The sequence below is a fragment of the Micromesistius poutassou genome (genome assembly GCF_964030765.1).
Source record: "Micromesistius poutassou genome assembly, chromosome: 19".
NCBI classification, from domain to species: domain Eukaryota; kingdom Metazoa; phylum Chordata; class Actinopteri; order Gadiformes; family Gadidae; genus Micromesistius; species Micromesistius poutassou.
The window spans coordinates 10,828,715-10,853,714 of NC_140289.1; the positions used below are offsets into that span (position 1 = coordinate 10,828,715).

The window sequence follows — 25,000 nt, forward strand, 5'->3', positions numbered from 1 at the left end:
TTATACACACTACAGTTCACACGAGTTAAGAGGACGTGATTGACAGCCTCTCTATTCACACAACCCCTTCTTACCCCCCGCCCTCCCACCTCCCCCACCTCCCCCAGATCCCTGCACTGCCTCCCCCGTCGTGGGACCCTGCAAAGGTACCTTCCCACGCTGGTACTATGACCGAGAGGCAGGGGAGTGCAAACACTTCCTCTACGGCGGTTGCCAGGGGAACCATAACAACTTCCTCCAGGAGAGCGACTGTGTCAACGAATGCATACAGAAAAGTAAGACGGCCTGTGAACTGAATGTATTTTATACGTTTTTAAGATTTGTTCTTTACGTTTAGAAGTTGAGTTAAGGTGTGCCGTGTGTTATATATGAAATGATGCTATTAAAACAGAAATTTAACTTGAAATATTGATCCTTACCCAGGTCCGATGGTGAAACCAACCACTGTGCCTACCCCGACCCCAACACCCACACAGAGCCACACAGGTAATCCATTCAGCGCAGAAATAGACCAAAAGTCTAAACGCTCCTTTCAATCGCTCCCGTACTGCAAAAACTAAAGCTCTCATTGTTTGTGGTTGCAGAAGGATTTAAAGAACTGATGTCTCGTGCCCACGTGGAGCTGGAAGTCCCCGTCTCCAAACCATACCCTGCCAAGGACGGCCATCCGGTCCCAGAGTCAGGTGGGGTTTCCAGAATGTTCTCCTGTCGTCGTGCTTCAAGAGATTCTAACTTTGTCGGCTACTTTTGTGACTCCTATTGTTTTCTTACGCTCCTCCTACGATTCATCTAAATCGAAATATACATACGGGAAAACAATTCCCAAATTTCTCTAGATCGGTATCGATTATATTGGTATATTGGTATCAAAGAGGTTTATCCCATAAACCTCTTAGTGTTTTATTTTCCGAACCCGGTGCCTGTAGCTCAGCGCACCTCGGGCCCCGGGGCCCCGGGGCCCTGGGGCCCATCCACCACAGGCCTCAGACTGGCCTCATGTTGCCTCCCCCCAACAGGTGCCATCCTCCCCTGGCCCTTGGCATCGTCATCACCTCCCTGCTCCTGCTCATGATTGGCTGCCGCCTACGCCTCGTCCGCCACAAGCTGAAGAAGACCCGCCCCCTCACCACCGAGGAGTCCGACTACCTCATCAACGGCATGTACCTGTAGCCGGCTAAAGGCGGCCGTTCAGGAGGGATCCGTTGTCGCCATCGCTCTTCAGTCCCACCCTACAGACGGGAAGATCAGCTGCTGGATTCGTCCCTTGAATTGTTTGTTTGTTCGTTCAGAAAGCTCCCGACCCACGTGTCCGTGATGACAGGCTGCATGCCCCCCCCCCCCCCCTCCCCTGTCCCCCGTCCCCTGTCCCCCGTCCCCCGTCCCCCTTTCATGCTCAAGAGCCATACGCTAATCTTCCCCAAGATTGGTCAATGCAACTTTCTGTCAGCATGTTCTCTGAACAGGGGTGATGCTCAATGGATGATATCAATGAATGAAGAGATTATTCCCTGCTGTCTTGTCTCATCAATTCTCATATATATATATATATATATATATATATATATATAGAGAGAGAGAGAGAGAGAGAGAGATACCAGTGGTTCCCAACCTTGGGGTCAGGCACATGGGCTCACAGGAGATTGCGATGCGGTTACAATATAATCGGCAGATGTTGCTTGGCCAAAAAAGCTAGCTGTGTGGAAGCCGATGCATGAAAGTTAAAGTTGGGGTCTCAAACAGAGCTGGAAACGGGGTCACAAGCCCAAAAGGTTTGGGAACCACTGACATATATACACACAAGCTCCGCGTTTAAATATATATTTTGGATCCTATTTTCCTGTTTGTGTTGTTGATGCTGTACAGTACCATTCCTCTGCCACCGAGTGGCCCTGTTGTCCTATTGTTTGTGCCATGTATGTTGTGTTCTGCTTTTAATCAACCCCAAGAAACTAAATGAACACAGCTTTAGAATTATTAAGTGTATTCTCAGTTGATTTATTTTTCTCCTGCAGTCATTTATATCTGTAGTACGTGCCTGATTCATTACAGTAACAAATATGTTACGGACCAGATTGTTTTTAGATGCATATGTCTGTATGTGCTCTACTTCCTGTGTCTTATAAAGTTTATTACCAAATTTAGCTTGCTTCTTCTTTCAGTTAAATCACGACAAAAGAAAGTACCAGCATCTTTTTTATTGTCACATATCATTCCAGGAAGTTTGAAAATGCTGCATCCTCAACTATCACACGTTTCACCACAAACGTGCTTTCGTTAATCCATTTCCCAAAGATGTGTACAAGAAAAGAAATCAGACATTTGCTGTAGGCCTATATTGTTTAATTTGGCAAAGCACTGACTCCCCAAATCCCTACCAGTAACTGGCAGAGCCTACACTGGATGATGAATGAAATCTCACAACAAAAACCCTAAAGCCACATCATCCCCAGGTGAAAAGCTCTGCCCCGCCTTAAGCGCTTTCCTCTGAATAATAAGCGCTCCCATCTTCATGTCATATAGCGGCTGCTAGCGTTCAGATGCGTCTGCTTAGTGTAAGTGTGCCGTGTACTACAAGTGCTGAATCTTCAAACCAAACCAGGCTGCGTAGCTTAGCTCCCAGCTGTGCTGCTGTTGAACGTGCGTTCTTGTGTGTCGACATACAGCGGACTGGGCTACGGAGGCAAGCGCTTGGACTGTAAGGGGGACGGGTGATGACGGCGTGAGACAGACACCGGGGCCCGGCGGCAATGCATTTCCTCCTTACGTACGTCGTGTCTGCCGTTGCGTTGTACCTATGTGCAGCTTTGTATACGCTCAAAACAGCCCTGTTGACGATAATGCTGGGGAAATTAACTGATAAAATATATCACACACACACACACACACATCACACACACAAAATTCCAGCAATGCAAAAAAAAACAACAACAAATGCATAAACATCAGATGAACAAGAGACCTCTCCTTCGCCTCTCTCTCTCTCTCTCTCTCTCTCCATTTCACCTCCCAGGGCTCAGCTGTAAGCATCCCACTCGTAAACGTCCACTAGCACCCTGCGCGCCCCATCAGCACCGTAGCATCAGAGTCGTACTGTTATGAGCTGACAGAAATACGTGTTATGGTATGTGATGTGAGGTGAGGATCCCCCATGGGGCCAGAGCCTCAGTCTTTAGTGTTCTCCTAAAGTTCAAGTTGCATTGCGGAGTCTTCCTCTTCAGAGTTCATCCCTGTGAGAGGAAAGGGAAGAGAGGACAACATGGACGTTAGCGGATGTCCAGAGGAACGCGGCCATCGTACGTCATGCGGGTCAGTGAGGGAGGGAGGGAGGTTGGGAGGTTGGGAGGAGCAGTGAGGCAGCATCCATGCAAAGTGCAGCGCGGCACAACCAAGACCAGCCAAACAAAAGTCCCAAATCAATGCATTACACTTCAGGTAATTTCGGGATTTGGCAGTAAAAAAGAAAAAAAGATATATCACCTTCTGTTCGGTTTGTATGCGGCATTTCAGAACGTTTGTTAACAATAGCCGTAACGACACTTCCGGGTGGCAGAAAGCGACCGGCTACCACTGATCTGAAGCGATCCAGCCGGCTACTGTGAACATAGTTACATATTAATACATACATATTAATATAATATAAGTTATATTTATATATATTAATGAGATGTCCTGTAGCACCCCGCAAGAAGAAAACCATTCATTCAAGCCATTTACTCGGTTTTCTCGATCGCTCTGCCCTGGTCAAATGACATGGGTTTGTTTACTAGTGGTGCCATCGGAGAACGCTTCGGCTTTTGCCACCCGGAAGAACGTATTGTGACGTCATGGTGGATTGTCGTATTTTACACGCAACTTGCATGCTTTTAGTAGACCTAGGGTGTATTCGAAATTGGCTCACTTGTTCCCTCGTTCCCTAAGCCTACGTAGTGAACCCTATATAGCACACTATTTAGGGGACAAGTAAGGGCGCACTCACACTAGGCCATCTGTACCGTGCCCGAGTACGTTTGCCCCCTAAAGTCTAGATCGTTTGTCTAGTGTGAGCACGCCGTCCGTACTCAAGTACAGTTAAACTCTGTGGCCTCGGTACACTTTGGAGAGGTGTGCTCAGGCCACGGTACAGACGCTAATGAGCCGACACGCGCACGCGCACGGATACGCAACCTATATGGACAAGAGGCCACCGTACTCAGGCCCAGTTGAGGTTGCCTAGTGTGAGCACAGGCCAGCGAGTACGGTACAGGGCAACTTTGCCTAGTGTGAGTGCGCCCTAAGGCAGGGAAAAGGGCGAATCAGGTTGTCATCCCATAGAGCTCATTTGCATAAACAACCCGTAAGTGCCGACCATCTCTTTGAGATGATCCGGATGACAATGAAAACCGCTGCACATCATGGGCTACACGGCGGGAATACAGTTGTACACCTCTTTTACGTTGCCTTATTAACTTATTAACTAGTGTACTATAGGGAACCAGATTTACGACCACTACAACACGGTGAACCACTACAACACGGTGACGCCCCAAATATTGCACTATATAGGACACAAGTGAACCAATTCAAAAAACAGCCATAAACCTCACAGCAAACCTCGGGGACAGTGCCATCTTTGATGTAACATGACTCATTGCATGTGATCATGTCAGTGATGGCACTTGCCATAAACCAGGGCAAATGTCATTACCAAGACAGAAATAGCAGTAGCAACTTGTCTACTCCACTGAACCTGATGTTTGTGTTGAGTTAAATATAACCGTATATATATGTTTTAAATGTATTTTCCCCGGTTAGCAGGGCACTCATATACTAGGTCAAAAGTTGGATTACTATAATAACGCTCCTAGGATCTATGTACAGCACTTCAAAATGTTTAATGATTTAATCCCTCAAGGATCCGAACACAGTGGATCAATATCGAGCCGTGCTTAAAAGAAAAAAATGAAAAGAAAGTGTGCAGAAAGTTAGTGAGGTTTAGGGGGGAAAGTGGGGGGGAGAAAAACCCCAAAACAAATCAAGTCCAAAAACGATCATAAGAAGGAGGAGCCCTGCGAGCGGAGACCAGACCCCCCATGCCGCACCCGTTCACCTTTGCCGCCGTGAGAAGGAGAGAGAGAGGGGGGGGGGAGGGAGGAAAGGGAGAAGGAAGTCACTTCCACCTGGACCACTGCTTCTCTTTGTCTGTTAAAGGCACATAAATCACCCCCATCAAGGGCTTCATGGTAGTGCTGCCGTCCTCCATCTTGTCGTACTGCTCCAGCATCTGGTTGCCCCCGGCGGGGCCCACCGGCAGGATGAGACGCCCGCCCGGCTTCAGCTGGTCCAGCAGCTGCAGGGTCAGACAGTACAGGAGGGGGGGGGGGGGATCAGTGGATTCCAGGATAGTTGTGATCAAACGATGCTGTGATGGTGCCTTCACGTGCTACGGAAACGATGGTAAATACCAAAAGCCGGCGTGAAAGCTGCACATGAATACACCCCTCACGTCGTCATTTCCACTGGAGAGCTCGTGGAATGTTTTGACACGCGAGCTGCCGAGATGACCTTTGACCTTTTCAACAGTAAACAGGTCAGGGTCCGCCGTGTTTCATTTCACAACGAAGACGACAAAAGCACTTGAACACGACACACTCGTCATTTCCAGGTCACAAATGGAAAGGATCATCTTTTCCATAGCACGTGAAGGCAGCATAGGTCTGTGAAAGGCCTTTGAATTGCTACGATGTTCGGATTGGCAGGATGGCGTCAAAGGAATGGTCCGAGTCTGGCTCCGTCACAGCGGAGCTCCGGGGAGCGGTGTTTAAACGCTTTGAACTTGTTAATGTTGTACGTTTCTCCAGGCGGAAAACGTATATGATGTAAATGCATTTGTATTAAAACAAACTCAATGCGTGGTGGTGGTGGGGGGAGGGGCTGCAGACTCACCGCTTGAGGCACGGTGGGCGCGGCCGCCCCCACGTGGATGGCGTCGTAAGGGGCCTCCTCCTCAAGGCCCATCCTCCCATCTCCCACTGGAGATAAAGAAAACGTAGAAATAGAGATTAGAACAAAATGGACAATAGCTCTGTGGGGCATGAAACATGGACACTTATTAAGTTGATTATTTAGTTATTGTGTGTTGTTACCCTGGCAGTTTGTGCAGCACTGCTGCTCGTTTGACATTGTTCCTCGAACGAGGCTAGTTGGGGCCAGGACGAGCCCTAGTTTGCAGCAGCTTACCCATCAGCCTCACGCGGCCCGACGATATCAAACTGGGGTCGTCTTTCGTCAGGTTGTTCACCGAGTCGTCCACCAGCTCTTTGATGTGATCGATTCCTATCACTTTCCCCGTGGGGCCCACCTGTACAGAAAGCCCCGCTGTAACGCTGCGCCCGCCGCAATACGACTCGAGACCAAAAATCAATCCTGTGGAGGAGAAGTGACTCAGAAGAGCCCGGTTCTGTGCTCCCCAGTGGCGCGGGGGCTCACCATTCGTGCGAAACAGGCCGAGAGGATGCCGCTGCCAGAGCCTACGTCCAGGGCCTTGGCCCCGTCGTACAGCTGGTCGTGGAGGAGCTCCAGGGCATAGGCGTGCTGTGGGGGGGGGGGTAAGGGGGCCAACCACACACCGCCGCATTACTGTCTGCTGACTTACGGCGGGGCCGGCTGCTGGACAACTAGCGGTCCTAGCAGCTGACATGCACCGCTTGAAGGAAAAACAGACCCCCCCCTGTTTGAGCTAGTCCTCGTCTACCATCACATTGTCAAAGATGCGCTGACCTCTGGTAGATACTTGTTTTTCATTAAGGTGCGGCTATATTGCTGTTCAGGCGTTTGTGCTCTGGCACAAGGGTCTGGCATTCGACGATACGATTTTGTAGCCAGAATGTTTGAGTGACTTGACAAAAAAAGCAAGGGGGCAGGGTACCCTGGGCATCTAGTCATTATTAGAGCAATTAGTGAAAGGCTGGAGATAAACGGTGTGTCATCTTACCATGTGTGGAGCGCTGATAGTTGCTTGATAGCCTTTAAGATACAAAATAAATATAAAAATTTTATATAAACTTTGAATTTTAATGAGGCGTGGGTCTTTGTCTCTTAGATGGTAGACTGTGTGTTTTATGACTGGACTGTGTACTTACCTATCGATTGTGGAGAGTCCATGTAGGGATTACATTTAGAGAAGTGACCGCGATCTGTGGCCAGCATGACTTCGTACACCTTGTCTGATTTGATGATGCCATTTTCTGAAGAGGAAACAAGTCACATGGTTTTTATAACAATATGAAACATTGCCATGTATTTCAAATAAAGATTAATTAGTCTTCAACTTGGTAGACATGGCTGGAGATTTAGTGTAACCATGTTCATTTTGTGAGATGGAACCGAAGAAATGTCTTAAAAGTACTAGGTCTGGCATGTTAGTGCTTTGCAAAGAATGCATTGAATGTTTAACAAAATGCAAAACATCTAAAACATTGACCTTCTTTGCCTCTACATACCAGCAGCAGCAGTTACACTAATAATAAGTGTGTGTGGCTCTACCTCAAGCTTCCAATACGTAAGGGTGATGGTTATTTGACCCTTTGGATGACTCTGTTCACCACTCCACTGTGGAGGGAGGGATACTTTCATACAAGGACATTTGACTGTACCAGCGAGGGCCGAACATTACTACAACTCCTTGCGTCAGAAACCTGTGCTGTATGCGTGTTGTGCACCCATGGAAAACAAACATGTGCCCTGAAAACAAATAGTCACTGTTCTCTGAATGATCTTTTACAGCAGGTTTGGACTAGCAGTTGTTGTCAGGAGCAGGAAGTGCCAGAGACAGCCGGTGCCCCACAGGAACCCCCTCACCCTCAGAGAAACAGGCTGGCTAGCGCTCAGCATAACAGACACGACACACACACTGCAAAGACCCTCAGTGCCAACGACCAGTGCCAGAGCAGTTTCAATTCACTCTTTAATTTCATGCTGTTCAAGTGTGCGTGCGTGTAAGGGGTTTAACAGGTCCCTTATGTTAAGCATAACATTTCCTGTTAATAATGTTCCCATAAATGTTTATGTATATCTTACATTCAAAGCCAATAGCTGGGCAAGAAAATTATGTGGTGTTTTGTTAAACATAAAACACGACATAGGCTATAATTCTGACATGGCACATGACATGGGCTATAATTCTGAGATACAATAAAGGTATCTGAAAAAATAAGACTCTCTTTAAAGTATATGGCTTCAACGCAATGCCTTATCAACGCAATGCCTTATCTGTAGCCTTACGGCTACAGATAAACCAAATCGACTGCAATCAATACTGCAGCAAAATCTCACAAAAGGAAAAACAAATGCACGTCCAAAGACGTCCTGATTTGTTTCAAAATATATTGCTTATTGTATAGTGTATGTGGCAGCCACGCCTAGCCTTCACAATGCAATGTTATAGAAATCAAAATAGAAATCAAGATCAAAATGCCTCATACAAGAATCCCACAGCAGGCAACATGTGGCCATACCACCCAAACGTTTGGTACCAAGCGTCAACCAACTGCCAAATAATATTATGGACTTTAGCCTACTAACCATGAATGTAACAAGTATACTAGATGCTAGATGTTGGAAGCTGTATTCTCCTCGTTCACATAACTTGCAAGAATAGGCTTGATATTGAAGCATTTAACCCCATGATGTAAATATCAGATGAATCTGGAGTGCAGGGCATCCCTTAGTAATGAGAACACCAGGAGACCCTATGCTGCGTGTGAACAACTGTACAGTATATCATGGGCTGATCAATGAAACACGTCCTATTAAACCCATACAACTGGAGCCCTTCCATGGTATTCGTTTTAGCTGCAGCACGGTACAGTTGTCCATTTCCAAATTAAAAATCGCAATGATGTTAGCGACATATTGTGAGCAGCACTGCTACAGCTAGGCAACAACAAGCCGCAGTGACGCATCTTTAGCCGTGGTCCTGACACCACAGGCTGTGCGCTGTAACACAAGAGAAAGTCACATCTACATCCAGCATAATACAATCATTTGACTGGGTCCGTGTCCTCAAAGCTCCCGGTCAGTGGACGTGTTTACGAGCGGATACGTGCGAGGCGAAGGGGTGCGGAGAGGAGTGACTCCGGCCAGGTCAACAACACATATCATGCTCCCCAACTCCATAGCTAGCGCTCGGCTAGCTATGCGCGCCCCTGTGCTTTTATGGTCAGCACAATCACCGAGGTCTTCATTTCACTTTGAGAATGAACGCGTGGTGGCAAACTCACTGCGAAGGTTGTTGACCAGCTCCGCGTGGCTGGCTCCTCCGGATTTCCAGGCCATTTTTAAACACAATTTGTGGAGCAAGTAGACAGCAACTGTCAGTGCCGCGCCTGCGCCGAAGGTTCTGCCGAGGAAGCTGAGCACCTCGGCCACGGATGGAGTCTGGGAGGCGGCGCCAGACCGCGAATACATCACCGCCCACCAACCTATCGCTTCTCCAGCATGGTCCTGGATAACACTGTTTGACTATTAGCTCTTAATAAATGGAACAACTGTATTCGTTTGCAATTACCAACGCTCAATTCACAGGAAAGGTGCACTCTGCGATGGTTAGTTACACATGTTGTGCATAGACTAGGATTTGTCGCAGTTGTTCGGCGGTTGGCCGCTAGGGGGACTCAGTTGCGAAGAGTTTGATGTCTCCGGGCCACCGTAGCGGGTTAAGTGAAGGCGGTAGTGTATGAGAGTTGTGTGTCCAAAGTGGCTAAGCTAAGTCCTGTACGTGCTGACTTTACACCGCACAAAAGTGCATCGTTTCAATGGAGGGTACAAATGCCAAATACGTCTCGCAGAAAATAAGCAAAACGAGATGGAGGCCGGTGTCCTCTTCCTCGTTACAACAACCAGATGTCTTTGCCACTGGATCGTGGGACAACGAGGTATGAAGCTCCAGCTCAGTGGTGTTATGCTGAATTAACCATCTTATCTTGATTTGATAGTATAACACCACTATTATTACCGTATTGCTATTATTAACGTATTGCCACTATTATTATTATTATATAGTATATGTATAGCCTCTTGCTTACTCTTTGTATCCAAATCACCTGATTGTCAATACTTCACAGGAAAACAAGATCTCCATCTGGTCCATAGGAGATCAAGTTATTTCTGGAATGGAAACTGAGTTTGAAGGAGATCCCCAGCTCTTATGTGAATGCAAGCATGGTGGAGATGTTCTTGATCTAAACGTAAGATACCTGCCTGGGGAGGGAAGAATCATGAATATTTTGGATAGATACATCACGTTTCTAAATGGCCTTATCCATAACATAGAATATGAACATTTTACTTTTGCCACAGAGTGACTCTGATAGAGAAAACTATGATGCAAAGTATTCCAGAGAATTCCAGTACGAAAGACTGGAAAATATCCTAACAGTTATACGTCTTTGTGCTGATATTCATTGACAATAATAGTTTCTGGACCAAGAAAGAATTGTGACAGCGTCGTCAACGGGAGCAGTGACCATATACCAGCTTCACCCAAACAGCCAGGTATTCAGATTCCAAACAAAGCCTTTGATAAGCGCAACCTGACATCTTCCAGACTCATTCTTCCAGACTCTGTATTTTGCAAGCCAACTGAAAATAAGTGCTAATGGGGATGAAGTTTTATAGAGGAAGGGGACAGAATGAACAGTTATTGCATTATTTATTCTTCTGACCTATACGGTCATCATTTTTCTTTCCCCTCACTGTAGACCTTATCAGTTTCCCAGCGTTGGACGAGAGCACATCATTACCCTTGTGACGATGCTCCATGCACTGGGGTCGTATGTAAAAGCCCGGAGATCGTAACAGTCGGTGAAGACGGCAGGATAAACCTCTTCAGGGCTGACCAGCAAACAGTTATCCGTACAATAGGTGCCAAAGAAAATATATTTTTTTTTTTTTTTTTACAGATTAAATTATTAACATAACCTAACATAATGAAATGCACACCCCAAAATATGTTTAGAACATATTTATTTATACATATCACATGCAGATAATAATTTTTAACAATGTTAGCTATCATGCATTTGACTCCAACTTGACTTTGTTGATATTGTCAGACAATGCAGACAGCAGCACCATTCATGCTGTGACTTTCCTGAGGACAACAGAGATTCTAACAGTGAACTCCATCGGTCAAATCAAGATCTGGGACTTCAGACAACAGAGCAACACACCAGCACAGATACTTTCCCAGTAAGGTCCTCCTATAAACAAGTAATATTATGAGTTGAGTGGTCACTGTCAGACTAGACACTGGTATTTCGATTTTTCAAAAATATTTTCGTAGCAAAGTTACCCAATACTATATTATGAATCACATCCCTTTAGAATCCCTTATCCCTTTAGAAACAGAGAGGTTGAATCCAGAATGGAATACACCCGTCCCGGGTTCTTAACGGGTATACTTCTCCCGGCCAGCATGTTAAAAACATTTATCCCACACAAATGATCATGGACTGCTTGTGACCTACTTGCAGTTACAGAAGTGATTCTCACAAAAGGCTATTTAGATGAACTTTTTGCTATGTTAACCTAAACTCTCTGTCACCCAGGACTGGGGATAGAGTTCCCCTGCACTGCGTGGCCAGACATCCAAACCAGCAGCACATTGTGGCCACGGGAGGCCAGGACGGCATGCTCTGTATCTGGGACGCCAGGCAGGGCAAGGCCCCCGCTTCGCTGATGGAGGCGCACACCGCTGAAAGTAAGCCGTCATGAGCAGTCATACGATTCTCCTTGTTCCTCTCGCTTAAAACCACAGGATAGGGCACACGACGCATACAAAGCATATCTTGCTTACAGTATTGTGGTGCGTTTTCAAGTGAAACAGGGAATTGGCAGAGGGGATATGTGGGAGGATAGTTATTTGGATTTTTTAGAAATGTGTCATGATATGATGACACTTAAAAGGTAAGCCTGAATCACATGGACACAACTACATTTGGATTTGGATGTAAAATAACTGCTCAATGGTTACCTGTTGGAACAGGTTTATGGTATGATTGTGAAAATAATGTTTTTTTAACTTATGTATGTATGTAAAATAGCAAACAAGGTTAAAAAATTGAATTTTAATTTCATGATTTTGAAAGGAACGTTGCTTTATGTGTGTACTAAGAGGTTATCGTTGGGTCCTCTCTGGTTTAGTGTGGGAGGTCCACTTCCATCCCACCAACCCGGACCACCTGTTCACCTGCTCTGAGGACGGCTCGCTGCTGCACTGGGAGATGACGTCCGGCTCCGAGAGTGCTTCCTTCCTCCAAGGCAAGTCCCCCCTGGACTTCACCATTCAGGGTTTTTACCCATCGAGATTAAGCATAGCTAGAGTAGCAAGGCGTCCATAAATTATATATTTGTATTTTGATTAATAAGGTTGTATTAAATCCAAATTTATAACATTTCAAATAGCCCTAATCTTAAAATAACCTGGACATATCTGTAGTCAATGCTGATCAACATTGATTTAAATAAATGAAACAATAAAATCGCAGATATATTCAAAGAATGCTGGCCAGCCCGCAACTCTTTGTTTTTAGATACTCCCAAAACCCCTCCCTCTCACTCACATAGCTAGCCGAGCTACGCTGGTTCGTGCTACATAGTTGCACTGTTATTTATTTTTCTTTTAATTCTGAAAGTCACAGTGGCTCAATTTTACACATTGCAACTTTAATATTTCACTCAACAACTTTCTGTATTTAAATTTCTCCCTCTCCCAGACTAGGCATTTGGTTATTTGAGTGACTTAAGACATAACAGTTTGATCATTTGTGTGTTTGGCCTCCAGGCGGCAGGAACAACAGCGTCCTCTCTCGCAGCGCTGTGGCCCCAGCAGGGGGGGGCCAGTCCCTCAGCGCCTGGCTCAGCGGCGACTCCAGTAAGGGCCGCCTGGAGACCACCCACATGCTGCCCAGCCAGACCCTGTCGGTCAACAGCCTGGACGTGCTCGGACAGTGCCTCGTCTGTGGCACCGACGGAGAAGCCATTTTTGTGAACAGACAGGTGCCTGTGTAGATAACTGTATCTTAAGTGTTTGCGTTGTTGTTTTTTCCCCATGCCTTTACATTCTCATCACACTTTTTTACAATGTCAAGGTGACACCTTAACACTTTTAAAAGAATGCTGTGGAAATAGATTTGACAATTAGTGCATCGACCCGTGCGTTGGACCCGCCGCGTCATTTTCAGTGAGATGGATGCATGCATGATTGTTTCTTTAACTTCCCAGCATTTGATAATTGTGAGAAAGTCCATTAAATTGGTTTGTTAATAAAAAAAATACATCCGCTTTACTGAGATTTTCTCTCTGTACAAAATCTTCCTCCTTGTTCATATACAGCTATTGCTTATATATATATATATATATATATATATTAGTGTGTATATGTATATATTAGTGTGTATATGTATGTACAGAAAAATATGTGTGTGCGTGTGTAAGCAGGCAAAAACGTGTGTCACACGGTGAAACCGTGAGAGTTGGCAGCTCTGTAACTATGTGTATGCACATAGTTGTATAGATGTGGATTCGACTGAGTTCTACAGGTTTAACAAATGCAAATGTCATAACAAAATGCAAATGGTTTCAATGAACTTGGAATGTTATTGTGAGTTGGTTAAATACAACAACAAAGGGGATGCATTCCATTGATGGCATGGTGTGACTGAGCCTGACCTTTATTCAACCCGCATGAAAGTAGTCGGCCCTAGGCAAATAAAAAGGTTGTAATGACAATGAATGGGAATTGTTATTCAAACATCAGGCAAGGGGAATTTAATATATTTTGAGCTGTGTACATGTGGCCCATCATAGTATGTCTTTCAACATGATTCAAATACAGACAGTACACTGTTTCATAAGTTGTTTTGTCAATGGAATGTTAATTATGTCGGGGACTTTGGAACCATTGAATACAACTACTACTACTTTCATCCGCTCCACTTTTATTGCCGAGGTAAAGTACCAGCCTCCCCGGGGGTGTGCACGGTTAACTCAGTGGCCACTTGACGTGCTGTTGCCGTCCTTGTCACTCAGACATCCTAGGAATTTACCAGCTAACAGAGCGTTAGCGCTGCATTGTTGGGAAACGGGTAGAAAAATAACGTGTGCGTTACGCAGTTGGCGCTACGGTCGGGTCGTTGTTTGTCATTCAATAGTGTTCGCAGTGAGGAGATCGATAGCGTGTCGCCACTGGTAAGTCGTTCTCAACGCCCGGCTGATGATGAATGTGTGTGGCGCTATAAGGCGAACCTGCGACCTGTTTTATAGGTAACGTTAGCCGGCTAGCTTGTCAGGCTGGCTAACCGAAATGGATGCCGTCCGGTTACCATCAGGCCGCAGTGGCACTAATTTAACCAAAATTGCTAACGAACTAAACGAGATTCATAGGTTATTGTAGTGTAATTCTAGCAGGAATAGTAAAAAGCAGCTCATCTTATAACAATGCAACTTTAACACACTATCAGCACCCCCCCCCTGTTAGCATCCACAGCTAATCCCATAGCAAGTGGATCAACGGGAGCTGCACCTGATGCTGGGTTATTTGAGCTGAATTGTTGTTTTAGACCGAGGTGGCTTCGTACACATATGCTGATATTTCCCATGCTGTGATGTCAACCCTGCCACCCAACATGGTTGAAGCGTACTTGTGTGGTTGTGCAACGCATGCCTCACATAGCTAAATCCAGTTCTGCAACTAGCATTCCATTGTAAGTAGTCCATCATTCTAGAGAGAGGTACGGTCGGTGCATTTGTCCTTGTTGTTTTGTAAAGCATCTTTATGTCGATGAACGTGAACGAGTGGACCTTTTGAGCTCACAGTCACACTGACTTTGTGTCATGTCAACAGTGTTGTGGAAGCATGTGCACGTGAAGAAGATACTGGAGTCCCGATCACCTGAGCCCTGGTACCCACGCTGCAGAGCAGTGCTGCTGCCTTCTTCATCCCTTTGGCCGTCATCACACATGTTCTTACATGAAGAGAGGCGAGAAACCCGAAGGATACAGACAGATGAGACCCAAGACGTTCCCTGTCAGCAACAACAGTGGCAACAGCCAACTAATGCTGCAGGAAATCCGTGAGAGTCTCCGAAACCTTCCCAGGCCTTCGGACCTGGCCAAGGTGGAGATGGGCAGCTCTGGGAAAATGCTTCCTGAAGACCCAAGACAACCTGGTCGGTCCGCCAGAAACCCATACCACAAAGCCTTGCAGGAGATCCGAAAGTCCCTCATGCCTTTCGCCAATGAGCCGGGCGGGACGAGCGAAGTGAACAATCAAATGCTTATGTGGCTTATGTCAGCTGGGTTTGAAGAGGTGAGAATGAGACTATTCATGTTGGTTAGTAAATACACGCACATTTCTATTCCGACATTGTCTGCATTATCTAGGGGACACTAGACAGACTTGGGCATTGAAGAGGGGGGTATGTTTCTAGACTGGGAGTATATTCAGTAAATGTTGACTTCTTGGCATACTAGTTGAGTTATTGATGTTGGACAAAATACTGGCAGACTGTTTCCTTCTAATTGTGGAGCTCGTCTACAGTTTGCAGGCAAGCTGCTAGGACTGCCTGTTTATAAATAAATCTACTTCTGGAGCAAAAAAAAACAGTGTGCAGACCCTCCTCTCTGTCTTATATTCAATACTATTGTCTAGCACCTGTGGATTACCTTTGGATGTGCGCACCACCCCTCTTTTTAAGCTGCTGGGACCCCACAGTTGTACTCGCCATTACCAGCAAACTGAATTTAACCATGAACAATTTTTTTGTTTCCCTCCAGGAAATAGGGATCCGTGCTCTGAAGCATACCAACAGCCGCAGCATCGAGGCCGCGCTGGAGTACATCAGTAAGATGAGCTACCCGGACCCAGCCAGGGAGCAGATGGCCGTGACTGCCAACCGTCCCATGAATCCTGGCAACAAAGCTCCAGGTGGGTCTCAGTAGCGTCCATCCCAGAGACGATGGCACCCATTGCACTCCTGATCGTCCCTGGAAGACGGGACCCCCCCCACTCTGTGTTCCTTCTCTAGATTTCTTCCTTGCTAATTCAGGTTTTTTTCTTGCCCTCTGGGGGCAAATATCTGGGGGTAAATATTAATCGATGTATCGATTAATCGATTACTGTATCGATTAATCGATTATACAGCCTATGATTCAATGCATTGATTCGTCCGCAAAAGTATCTATCCTAGTTATTATTATTTTTTAATATAGTGAATAGGCTAATTGCCGTACTAGACCTGCACAGTAAGCACTAAAGTGTGTATAGAATACTGTTTCTGTATTCTCAATAAAAGGCAAATCATACATTTTTTTGTTGATTTATTTGATAGATATTATATTAATAGATATAATGTAAAAAATATAGTATAGGCTAACATATAGGCTAACAGAGATATCGTGGTATACTTTGAGACGTCCTTGTTTTCGGCTGTGGTCGGTAGGTGCGTCCCACCCGCAGCAGCCCGTGGTCAGGAGGTCCAGCTGGAAGGGATCCAAGGAGTCGCTGACCCAGCGGCACAGCCCCATGGGGCTGGAGGCCATGATGTACCGCTCGGACAGCCCCGGCCCCCAGGGGGAGCTGTCCGCCCGGGGCCCGCCGCCGGCCTTCCCCCAGGGTCACCACGGCAACGGCCAGCGAGGCAACCCGCACCTGCAGCCTCAGGTGCGCAGCGTCACCCCGCCGCCGAACTGGGACAGCAACCCGTCGACCAAGCGCTTCTCCGGCAACATGGAGTACCTTCCCCGCATCTCCCCGGTGCCCCAGGGGGCGTGGCCCCAGGACGGCTACCCCGGCGCCGCGCCGCCGAACCAGCGCGGCATCAGCCCCGTGCCCGTGGGCCGGCAGCCCATCATCATGCAGGGCTCGGCGGGCAGCAAGTTCACCTTCCCCTCCGGCTGGTCCCAGTCCCCGCAGACGGACTACATCGCCGCCGGGGGTGGCGGCCGGCAGCCGCCGCCGCCGTACGCGGCCCCGCAGGGCAGCCGCCACAGCCCCACCGACCAGGGGCAGGGCGGGGGGCCGGCCTCCTCGCCCTCCTACATGAACGGGGGCAACCTCCCCGCGTCCATGCTGGTCCCCAACCGCAACAGTCACAACCTGGACATGTACAACCCGCAGTCCTGGTCCCAGGCCCCGGGCCAGTCCTCCCCCGCCAACGGCAACAACCAGGACCTCTCGCCCTCCTGGCAGCAGAACATGCCCACGCGCTCCAACTCCTTCAACAGCCACCAGCTGGGCGGCAGGGCGGCGGGCTCCCAGCCGTCTGCCACCACGGTCACCGCCATCACCCAGGCCCCCATCCTGCAGCCCGTCAAGAGCATGCGCGTCCAGAAGCCCGAGTTGCACACCGCCGTGGCGCCCACACACCCGCCGTGGATGCAGCAGCCACCGCAACAACAGCAGCAGCAACAACAACAACAGCAGCAACAACAACAGCAGCAACAACAGCAGCATCAACAACAACAACAACAACAGCAGCAGCAGCAGCATCAACAGCAGCAGCAGCAACATCAACAACAACAGCAGCAGCAGCGGCAGCCATCCCCCCTTCCTCATCCTCCAAACGGCTACCCAGATCCGCCAGCCCCCACAGCTCAGAACCCGAGTGTAGGGGAGGTCCCCAGCTACCAGGGCCCCCCTCCCCCTTACCCCAAGCACCTGCTCCAGCAGCAGCAGCAGCAGCCCGCCGGCGGGAGGGAGGAGCCGCCCGAGGCCGAGCTGGAGGGAGCGGGAGACGGCGGCGGCGGCGGCGGCGACAGGGCCCCCGAGGGCCCAGACGGCAGCAGCAGCAGCAGCAAAGGCAGCTCGTCCGGGGCGGAGAGTAAGGAGCGCAAGCAGATCACCACGTCCCCCGTGCCGGTGCGCCGCAACAGCAAGAAGGACGAGGAGCCCCGGGGCGACTCGGCCCGGGTGCCGCTGTACTCGCCGCAGGCCTTCAAGTTCTTCATGGAGCAGCACGTGGAGAACGTCCTCAAGAACCACCAGCAGCGCATCCGCCGCCGCAAGCAGCTGGAGAGCGAGATGCAGCGGGTGAGAGGGGGGCAGATATGGCGGTGGCTAAACACATTTGTTTAGCCACACAGGGAGAAGAGTCTTCCTCAGTCTTCCACTTTGAATCATGCTTAACTTTTCACTGATCTGTGTTTCTTCCTTCCAAAGCTTCTGTCTTTGTTCCTTCTACTATTCCCGAGGGATTCTCTTGTCTGTTCTTTTCCTACTAGAGGTGTTTGTTTCATCTTGGTTTCACTCTTTCCTGTTTTTCTTCTCGTTCGTAGCTGCTCTTTCTCGTCCTTTTCTCAAGCTTGCTGTCACTAACAGCTGATGTGAGAAGGTAAAAGTGTCTTTGTATTTTGTCATTTGATACACACTAGTAACCCGTCATTTGCACTTTAGTTTGGTTCCCATCCTCTCAGATGGCTGCATGATGAGCATTCCTGCATCCACACCTTTTGCTTTCACAAATACTCTTACACCTTGCTGTTATTTTAGAGTCGACTTTATTGTCATTTGCACAGATACAGCAAAATGCAGGTTAGAAGTGTTATAAAAGCAGTAAAGTGTAGAGCACGTAGACTTAAAGGTTTCACTGGAAAGGAAAACAGTGTGTATTGAAATACCAAACATATGTTTGGGCGCTGATAACTGGTCATAAACCATTAGAATGACATGTTATAGACATAATTTCAATTGTAGGGCTGGTTGATTTCTTTCGATTTAATTTATTAATTAGCATTTTTTTCTTTCCTACGGTTTGCGAAATGGCCGACCACAAAACCGAGACTTGTTACAAATTCGAGACCCAGCTGCTTTGTTAACCTTAAAGAGCGTGTTTACTCGCTGGTTCAGCTTGGTTTCTTATTTTTAAAATATTGCGTGGAGAGTTCTGGGAAGGAGAGGGTGTGTTACCACCCACAGAAACTTTTGTGATCATCTTTTTATTAGCGTTGTTGTGTAAAATAGCTTTACAATGAGCGGCGTTGTATACGAAACCACGCCGTGGCGTTACACTGAGAAGCTTAACCGTCCCTCGGAAGCCGAATAAAATAAAATCGCTGGTCAGCCTGAGCTCCACCCATCCACAAATCCACGGTAGCATCACACTGGAGTTGCCCAGGAAGCCTAACTCTCCGGGACTTCATCATCATCATCATCTCCATCATCAAAATCAACAGCTTTCCAGAACGACATCCAGACATCCGCACATCAGACACACACGCCGTAGCGTTGTACTACAAGTGTCTACAAGTACAACGCGACACTTGTAGTACAACGCTACGGCGTGTGCAACACTTGTAGTACAACCACATGCATCCACGTCTCTCCCCGTGTCCGGTGACCGCCCTCCAGAACCCCCCCCCCCTCCCTCCGGGCCCCCCTAACCCCCCCTCCGTCCGTCCGTCCGTCCGTCCAGGTGGGCCTCTCCCAGGACGCCCAGGAGCAGATGCGCATGATGCTGAGCCAGAAGGAGTCCAACTACATCCGGCTGAAGCGCGCCAAGATGGACAAGTCCATGTTCAAGCGCATCAAGACGCTGGGCGTGGGCGCCTTCGGCGAGGTGTGCCTGGCGCGCAAGGAGGACGCGGGCACGCTGTACGCCATGAAGACGCTGCGCAAGAAGGACGTGCTGCTGCGCAACCAGGTGGCGCACGTCAAGGCGGAGCGGGACATCCTGGCGGAGGCGGACAACGAGTGGGTGGTGCGCCTCTACTACTCCTTCCAGGACCGGGACAACCTGTACTTTGTCATGGACTACATCCCCGGCGGCGACATGATGAGCCTGCTGATACGCCTGGGCATCTTCCGGGAGGAGCTGGCGCGCTTCTACGTGGCGGAGCTCACCTGCGCGGTGGAGAGCGTGCACAAGATGGGCTTCATCCACCGCGACATCAAGCCCGACAACATCCTGATCGACCGCGACGGCCACATCAAGCTCACCGACTTCGGCCTCTGCACGGGCTTCCGCTGGACGCACGACTCCAAGTACTACCAGAGCGGTGAGCGGCGTGACACTCTTTAACACCACACCCTGACCCCCCAGCCAGGCAGGACGGAACGTGTGGCCGGATAGGCGCATGATTGTTTCATTGTTTGTTTTCCTTTGCATATTTGGCTGAAACACGATTTGTATCATTATTTTATATTTTTGTGAATAAGTCATTTATGACTTTTATGACAATCAATGGAGGTCAAACAAACAGGACCGTACATACCGACGACGTCCCCTAGTCTAACCGGATGCTCTGCCTCTCCCCGTCGCCGCGGCGTCTCCAGGCGACCACGTCAGACAGGACAGCATGGACTTCAGCAAGGACTGGGAGGACCCGGCCAACTGCCGCTGCGGGGACCGGCTGAAGCCCCTGGAGCGCCGCAAGGCCCGGCAGCACCAGCGCTGCCTGGCCCACTCGCTGGTGGGCACGCCCAACTACATCGCCCCCGAGGTGCTGCTGCGGATAGGTACGGACCACCGCCACCGCCACCACACGCCGCTCCGTGCAAGGATGACCATGCAACCAGGGGGGGTTTAAAAGAGGGTCTCTTCATAAAAGAGGGTCTCTTCATACAGGGAAAGAGGGCATGGGAGCTATGCTTATGTCCCGTTTTGTTTATTTTGCATTCTCTATAAATATCTTGAGTTTTAATGGTCATTATTTGTACAACGTAACTCTAACTGCACCATGAGCATTCCTGCATCCACACCTTTTTTCTTTCACAAAGACTGTCACACCTTGCTGTTATTTTAGAGTCGACTTTATCGTCATTTGCATGGATACAGCAAAACGCAGATTAGAAGTGTTATAACAGCAGTAAAGTGTAGAGCACGTAGACACTGGAAAGGAGAACAGTGTGTATTGAAATACCAATCATATGTTTGGGCGCTGATAACTGGTCATAAACCATTAAGAATGACGTGTTGGAAACATTGTTGTGTTGTCCAGGTTACACCCAGCTGTGTGACTGGTGGAGCGTCGGCGTCATACTCTATGAAATGGTGGTGGGGCAGCCACCGTTCCTGGCCACCACACCTCTTGAAACCCAGCTGAAGGTATGTCCAAACTAGGGGTGTAACGATGCACTAAAGTCACCGTTCGGTACGTACCTCGGTTTTTAAGTCACGGTTCGGTACGTTTTTCGGTACAGCAGTTTTTATTATTTTATTTGTATTGAACAATTGGATTTTGATTAGATTTATTAAATTGTATCGAACAAATTTGCGATCCGATAACCTTGATCCGATTATCCGTCTTCACCAACGAGACCGTCGACGATGCAGCGTTCGGCCGGGTGACCCCTACCCTACAATGACCCTGTCCCCTCCTCCCCTCTCCCCCCCCACCCCCCCTGCCGCCGCAGGTCATCAACTGGCAGAGCGCGCTGCACATCCCGGCGCAGGCGCAGCTGAGCGCCGAGGCGGCGGACCTCATCGTCAAGCTGTGCCGCGGGCCCGAGGACCGGCTGGGCAAGAACGGCGCCGACGAGATCAAGGGGCAGGCCTTCCTGGCCTCGGTGGACTTCAGCAGCGACCTGCGGCAGCAGCAGGCGCCCTACGTGCCCACCATCGCCCACTGCACCGACACGTCCAACTTCGACCCGGTGGACCCCGACAAGCTGTGGAGCGGCGGCAGCAGCGACCACAACGACACGCTGGCCGGCTGGTTCCGCAACGGCAAGCACCCGGAGCACGCCTTCTACGAGTTCACCTTCCGCCGCTTCTTCGACGACAACGGCTGCCCCAAGGCCATCGAGGGTGAGGAGTACGGCGGCGGCGGCGGCGGCGGCGGAGAGGGCTCCGACGCAGAGGGGGAGGAGCCCCAGACGACGACGACGCAGGGAGAGGGGGGCCAGGAGGGGGGAGGTCCGGGGTCACAGGGACAGGACTTGGTCTATGTGTAGCACTGTGGCATGAGGGGGTTGGTGTGTGTGTGTGTGTGTGTGTGTGTGTGTGTGTGTGTGTGTGTGTGTGTGTGTGTGTGTGTGTGTGTGTGTGTGTGTGTGTGTGTGTGTGTGTGTGTGTGTGTGTGTGTGTGTGAGAGACGGAGGGGTGCTTTTGGCGGCATTAAAAACATGGCGCATAGGAGAACTCCTTTTGAACAGACTTATTCACAGAACGCACAGGAAGCCTTGATGGGGAGCCCGGGGCGTTGGTCCTGTGTGTCGTCCACACAGGGTTGAAGTGAACACAGAAAATGCTCTTCTAAGCAGCGTGTTGCCCTTCCCCAAGCCTTAATTTATTCAACAAACTGTACCTAGTGATTATCTTGTTTTTTAGATGCCGTTTTAAAGTATGGGTGAATCTAGTTGGGTTTTATTTAGTGGAATCTGCTGTATTTGAAAATTGTCTTTTTTAATTTATTTTTCAAGACTGTTGCAATAGTGGGATGTAGTGGTAGGACTTGTAGAATCTTTTCAGGGATAAGTAACACTTTAATTCTCCATAGCCTTGCCTTTTTGATCTCCTACTGTCTTTGACCAAATACCTTGGGGTGGGGGATAATCTCAATGGCATTCTAAATAATGAGTCTTTAGTTAGATGAACTAGAAACTTTGTTTTATTTTTATTTCTAATTTATACCTTCAAAATGTATTTATAAATGATGTTTGTATACAGTTGATGTAAATAGATTTATTTTTCCTTTGTAGGGCAGGCCCTCTTTAGTGTCCCACTGCACCAGCCTCAGTTTTCTTTCTCTCAATTTAGGACAAAATACACCACTATTTGATGTTAATATTTCATTCTACTTCATATTGTGTACCCATAGGATATCTGGGGGTTGTTTTATATATTTTTTACATCCATATAGCATCTTTCAACTTAATAGAAGCACTCTTTTTACAAATTGTCAGAACAAAACCTATCCCAATTGTATTCATCACTTGTGCATGAACACCTTAACTGTTGGATTAAGAGATGTAGTCCAGAGCTTCAAAATTTGGATTAGTAATGGTTTATTTTCTTTAGCCACTTGCTGAAGACTGAGACGTGTGTTAGCAATATAAAGGCTTGAGAAATGTGTAGATGTATGGGAGTTAGAAGAGGTTGGTTTGGTGGACTTGCAATTTAGGACTGAGCCCTCATGTACTTACTACTACGTAAGGCGTCTAGTAAAGTGTGGTGCTTTGGTACTTAGGAAGGGATATCTGAATGTAGCTCTGCAATGTAATGGCCAATGGCTTCATGTCATGTACAAGTGGAAATATGTGTAAGATGCACACTGGGAGCTTGGCTGCGGGGAAGAGGGTGATGAATAAATGATTTAAAAAATAAATGTGAAGACTTCTGGATTGATCGAATTTGTGGTTTACCTGCTATTGTTAACAGTAGTTTGCCTGGTAAGCTATAGGAATGAAAGATGGCGAGTAAATACCACAGTATGGTATGTCCAAACACCATCTCCCAAAAGTTCACTTCTGCATCAATTACAATGTGCACCATAATGCCCACATGATCACTGCCTTGTTTACTTTGTGTTAGTATAGCCATTGTGCCTTCATGCACATCCAAGTTAATTTCCTAGGGCCTTTGATTTATCCAAGCCACGGCATCTAGAAGATCAAACAAAGGAAATCAATATGATCACAGTAGCATGTATCAATTTGAAAAGCAAAGAAGTACACCACTTTCATGTCGACAAAGAACTTTATTTGTCTAAAATAAACATAATTAGGTGGGAATTGAGCGGTGGGCGAAGTCTTCACAGCCAGGTGGATGGTTCATTATGTTGGAAAGCCTTAGTGGGCAGGCTCTGTAAAGGTTGAACAGATAAACCGGGATCGTTAAAAAACAATCAAATTAAGCAAGCTAATAATTAGTCAACTATAAAGATGTATACTTTTAAATTAAAACAATTGTGTTTATATTCAAGAAATGTAATACTGCATCCAAATTGTCTTGAAATATAATATAAATCTGAACATAAGCCATGTATGGATAATCAATAGGGTAGTTCACTTACTAACAGCCTTCTTTCCTGTAATAAGAAAAAAGATGCAATGATTAAGACAAAATCACAAGAGGGTATAGTCCTCCAAGCTAAACAGGTTTGTCTAGTTCCAAGTGCTACTGTGCAATTTTTTTAATGTAGAAGTGGCCATGGGTAGATTCGATATATAAAGTTTGGGGGAACAAGGGATTTAACACACACCATCTCAAACTGAATTTTGTAACTCACCGCCATAAGAGATTTTGTAGTATGCGAATGTCATGAGGCCCATTCCGACCCACATCTCCTGGTATGCCTTTGTGTAGTATGGGCCCATCTTGGACCACCAGTTTGCGAACATACGGCCTGCCATCTGTAGGTGCGAGCAACCAACATTATGCATGGTGACAAGGCTAAATATTGTATACAACCTCCAGGCCAAACCGCCATTGGCAGGTGATCGTGGACCCTAGTCATTGGTTTATGACCTTTCCAGTATTGCAGAGAGCATCCGACTAGACAGTAGTTGCAACCGTACTTGAAATGAAAATGTTGTTGTCTAAAGAGTTGTGCGTATGAAGTGTGTATACAAATCTGCAGTCTTTAATAGAGATGAAGTGACACGACTGGATTGTAGGTGAGACGATCACCAGCAGTACATCTAGGTGAGGCTGACAGGACGTCTAACAGGTCCTAGGAGAGTTAAGCTGGGCGGTGACATTAAACGGTAATTTATCATTTCCCAATTTTGATACAAATCTATGCTTATTAAAGAATCAAGCACACAGATTATGAGATACACACAAAGCTATCACTCAGCGCCCGGTAGCCTAGCCTCGGCTAACCTCTACTAGCTAGCAGTGCAGGTGTCCTTCTTGCGGCATGGAAAACCACTAGCTTCGTAGGTCATTTATTTCTAATCTTTGACGACGTTACAGCTTATGTGCTGTCCAAATAACGTGTTACCAATGAAAGCATACATACTTTTTGAGTTGGCTTAGCTGCAGGAGGAAGGTCAATAGAGATGGTGGGGAATCGCTGCTGC

General features: G+C 47.7%; 5 protein-coding genes across 7 annotated transcripts in view; 3 read left to right on the forward strand and 2 right to left on the reverse strand.

Moving 5' to 3' along the window:
• The window catches only part of lrp11 (low density lipoprotein receptor-related protein 11), a gene marked incomplete at both ends in the record, with an annotated part of 7,150 nt that extends 5,980 nt beyond the window's left edge, over positions 1-1,170 (forward strand). Inside the window, 5 exon segments of the mRNA XM_084484296.1 lie at positions 108-275; positions 424-486; positions 585-683; positions 1,017-1,022; positions 1,025-1,170. Coding sequence (XP_084340422.1) covers positions 108-275; positions 424-486; positions 585-683; positions 1,017-1,022; positions 1,025-1,170 — 482 coding nt within the window.
• A 1,010-nt stretch (positions 1,171-2,180) lies between these two features.
• pcmt (protein-L-isoaspartate (D-aspartate) O-methyltransferase) lies at positions 2,181-9,398 on the reverse strand. 3 transcript variants are annotated; one of them, XM_084483773.1, is made up of 9 exons: positions 9,258-9,398; positions 7,119-7,223; positions 6,971-7,002; positions 6,466-6,570; positions 6,217-6,337; positions 5,923-6,008; positions 5,157-5,326; positions 3,478-3,593; positions 2,181-3,227 (listed from the first exon to the last, which is right to left on the reverse strand). In XM_084483773.1, the coding sequence occupies exons 1-9, from the start codon at positions 9,310-9,312 to the stop codon at positions 3,181-3,183; spliced, it is 837 nt and encodes a 278-aa protein (XP_084339899.1). In that variant the 5' UTR covers positions 9,313-9,398; the 3' UTR covers positions 2,181-3,180. The 3 variants fall into 3 exon arrangements, 2 of the variants coding, with proteins under 2 accessions (XP_084339899.1, XP_084339898.1); XR_014639059.1 differs by lacking the exon at positions 3,478-3,593 and having other exon boundaries at positions 5,087-5,326; positions 9,258-9,373; XM_084483772.1 differs by lacking the exon at positions 3,478-3,593 and having other exon boundaries at positions 9,258-9,373.
• A 321-nt stretch (positions 9,399-9,719) lies between these two features.
• On the forward strand, positions 9,720-13,277 carry nup43 (nucleoporin 43). The gene is made up of 8 exons (XM_084483894.1): positions 9,720-9,911; positions 10,101-10,223; positions 10,453-10,530; positions 10,737-10,899; positions 11,091-11,226; positions 11,586-11,737; positions 12,181-12,297; positions 12,821-13,277. Exons 1-8 carry the CDS (start codon positions 9,792-9,794, stop codon positions 13,045-13,047), a joined length of 1,116 nt encoding a protein of 371 aa, XP_084340020.1. The 5' UTR covers positions 9,720-9,791; the 3' UTR covers positions 13,048-13,277.
• An 808-nt stretch (positions 13,278-14,085) lies between these two features.
• Positions 14,086-23,315, forward strand: lats1 (large tumor suppressor kinase 1). Its single transcript, XM_084484155.1, has 8 exons — positions 14,086-14,226; positions 14,882-15,346; positions 15,814-15,964; positions 16,479-18,067; positions 19,449-20,031; positions 20,309-20,491; positions 20,974-21,080; positions 21,389-23,315. Exons 2-8 carry the CDS (start codon positions 15,008-15,010, stop codon positions 21,926-21,928), a joined length of 3,492 nt encoding a protein of 1,163 aa, XP_084340281.1. The 5' UTR covers positions 14,086-14,226; positions 14,882-15,007; the 3' UTR covers positions 21,929-23,315.
• A 338-nt stretch (positions 23,316-23,653) lies between these two features.
• The window catches only part of atp5mj (ATP synthase membrane subunit j), a 1,385-nt gene continuing 38 nt past the window's right edge, over positions 23,654-25,000 (reverse strand). The window contains exons 1-4 of the mRNA XM_084484161.1: positions 24,940-25,000; positions 24,205-24,328; positions 23,989-24,003; positions 23,654-23,778 (exon numbers count right to left, since the gene is read on the reverse strand). The exon at positions 24,940-25,000 is cut by the window's right edge and continues 38 nt beyond it. Coding sequence (XP_084340287.1) covers positions 23,765-23,778; positions 23,989-24,003; positions 24,205-24,328 — 153 coding nt within the window. The 5' untranslated portion in view covers positions 24,940-25,000 and the 3' untranslated portion in view covers positions 23,654-23,764. The remainder of the gene's footprint in view (positions 23,779-23,988; positions 24,004-24,204; positions 24,329-24,939) is intronic.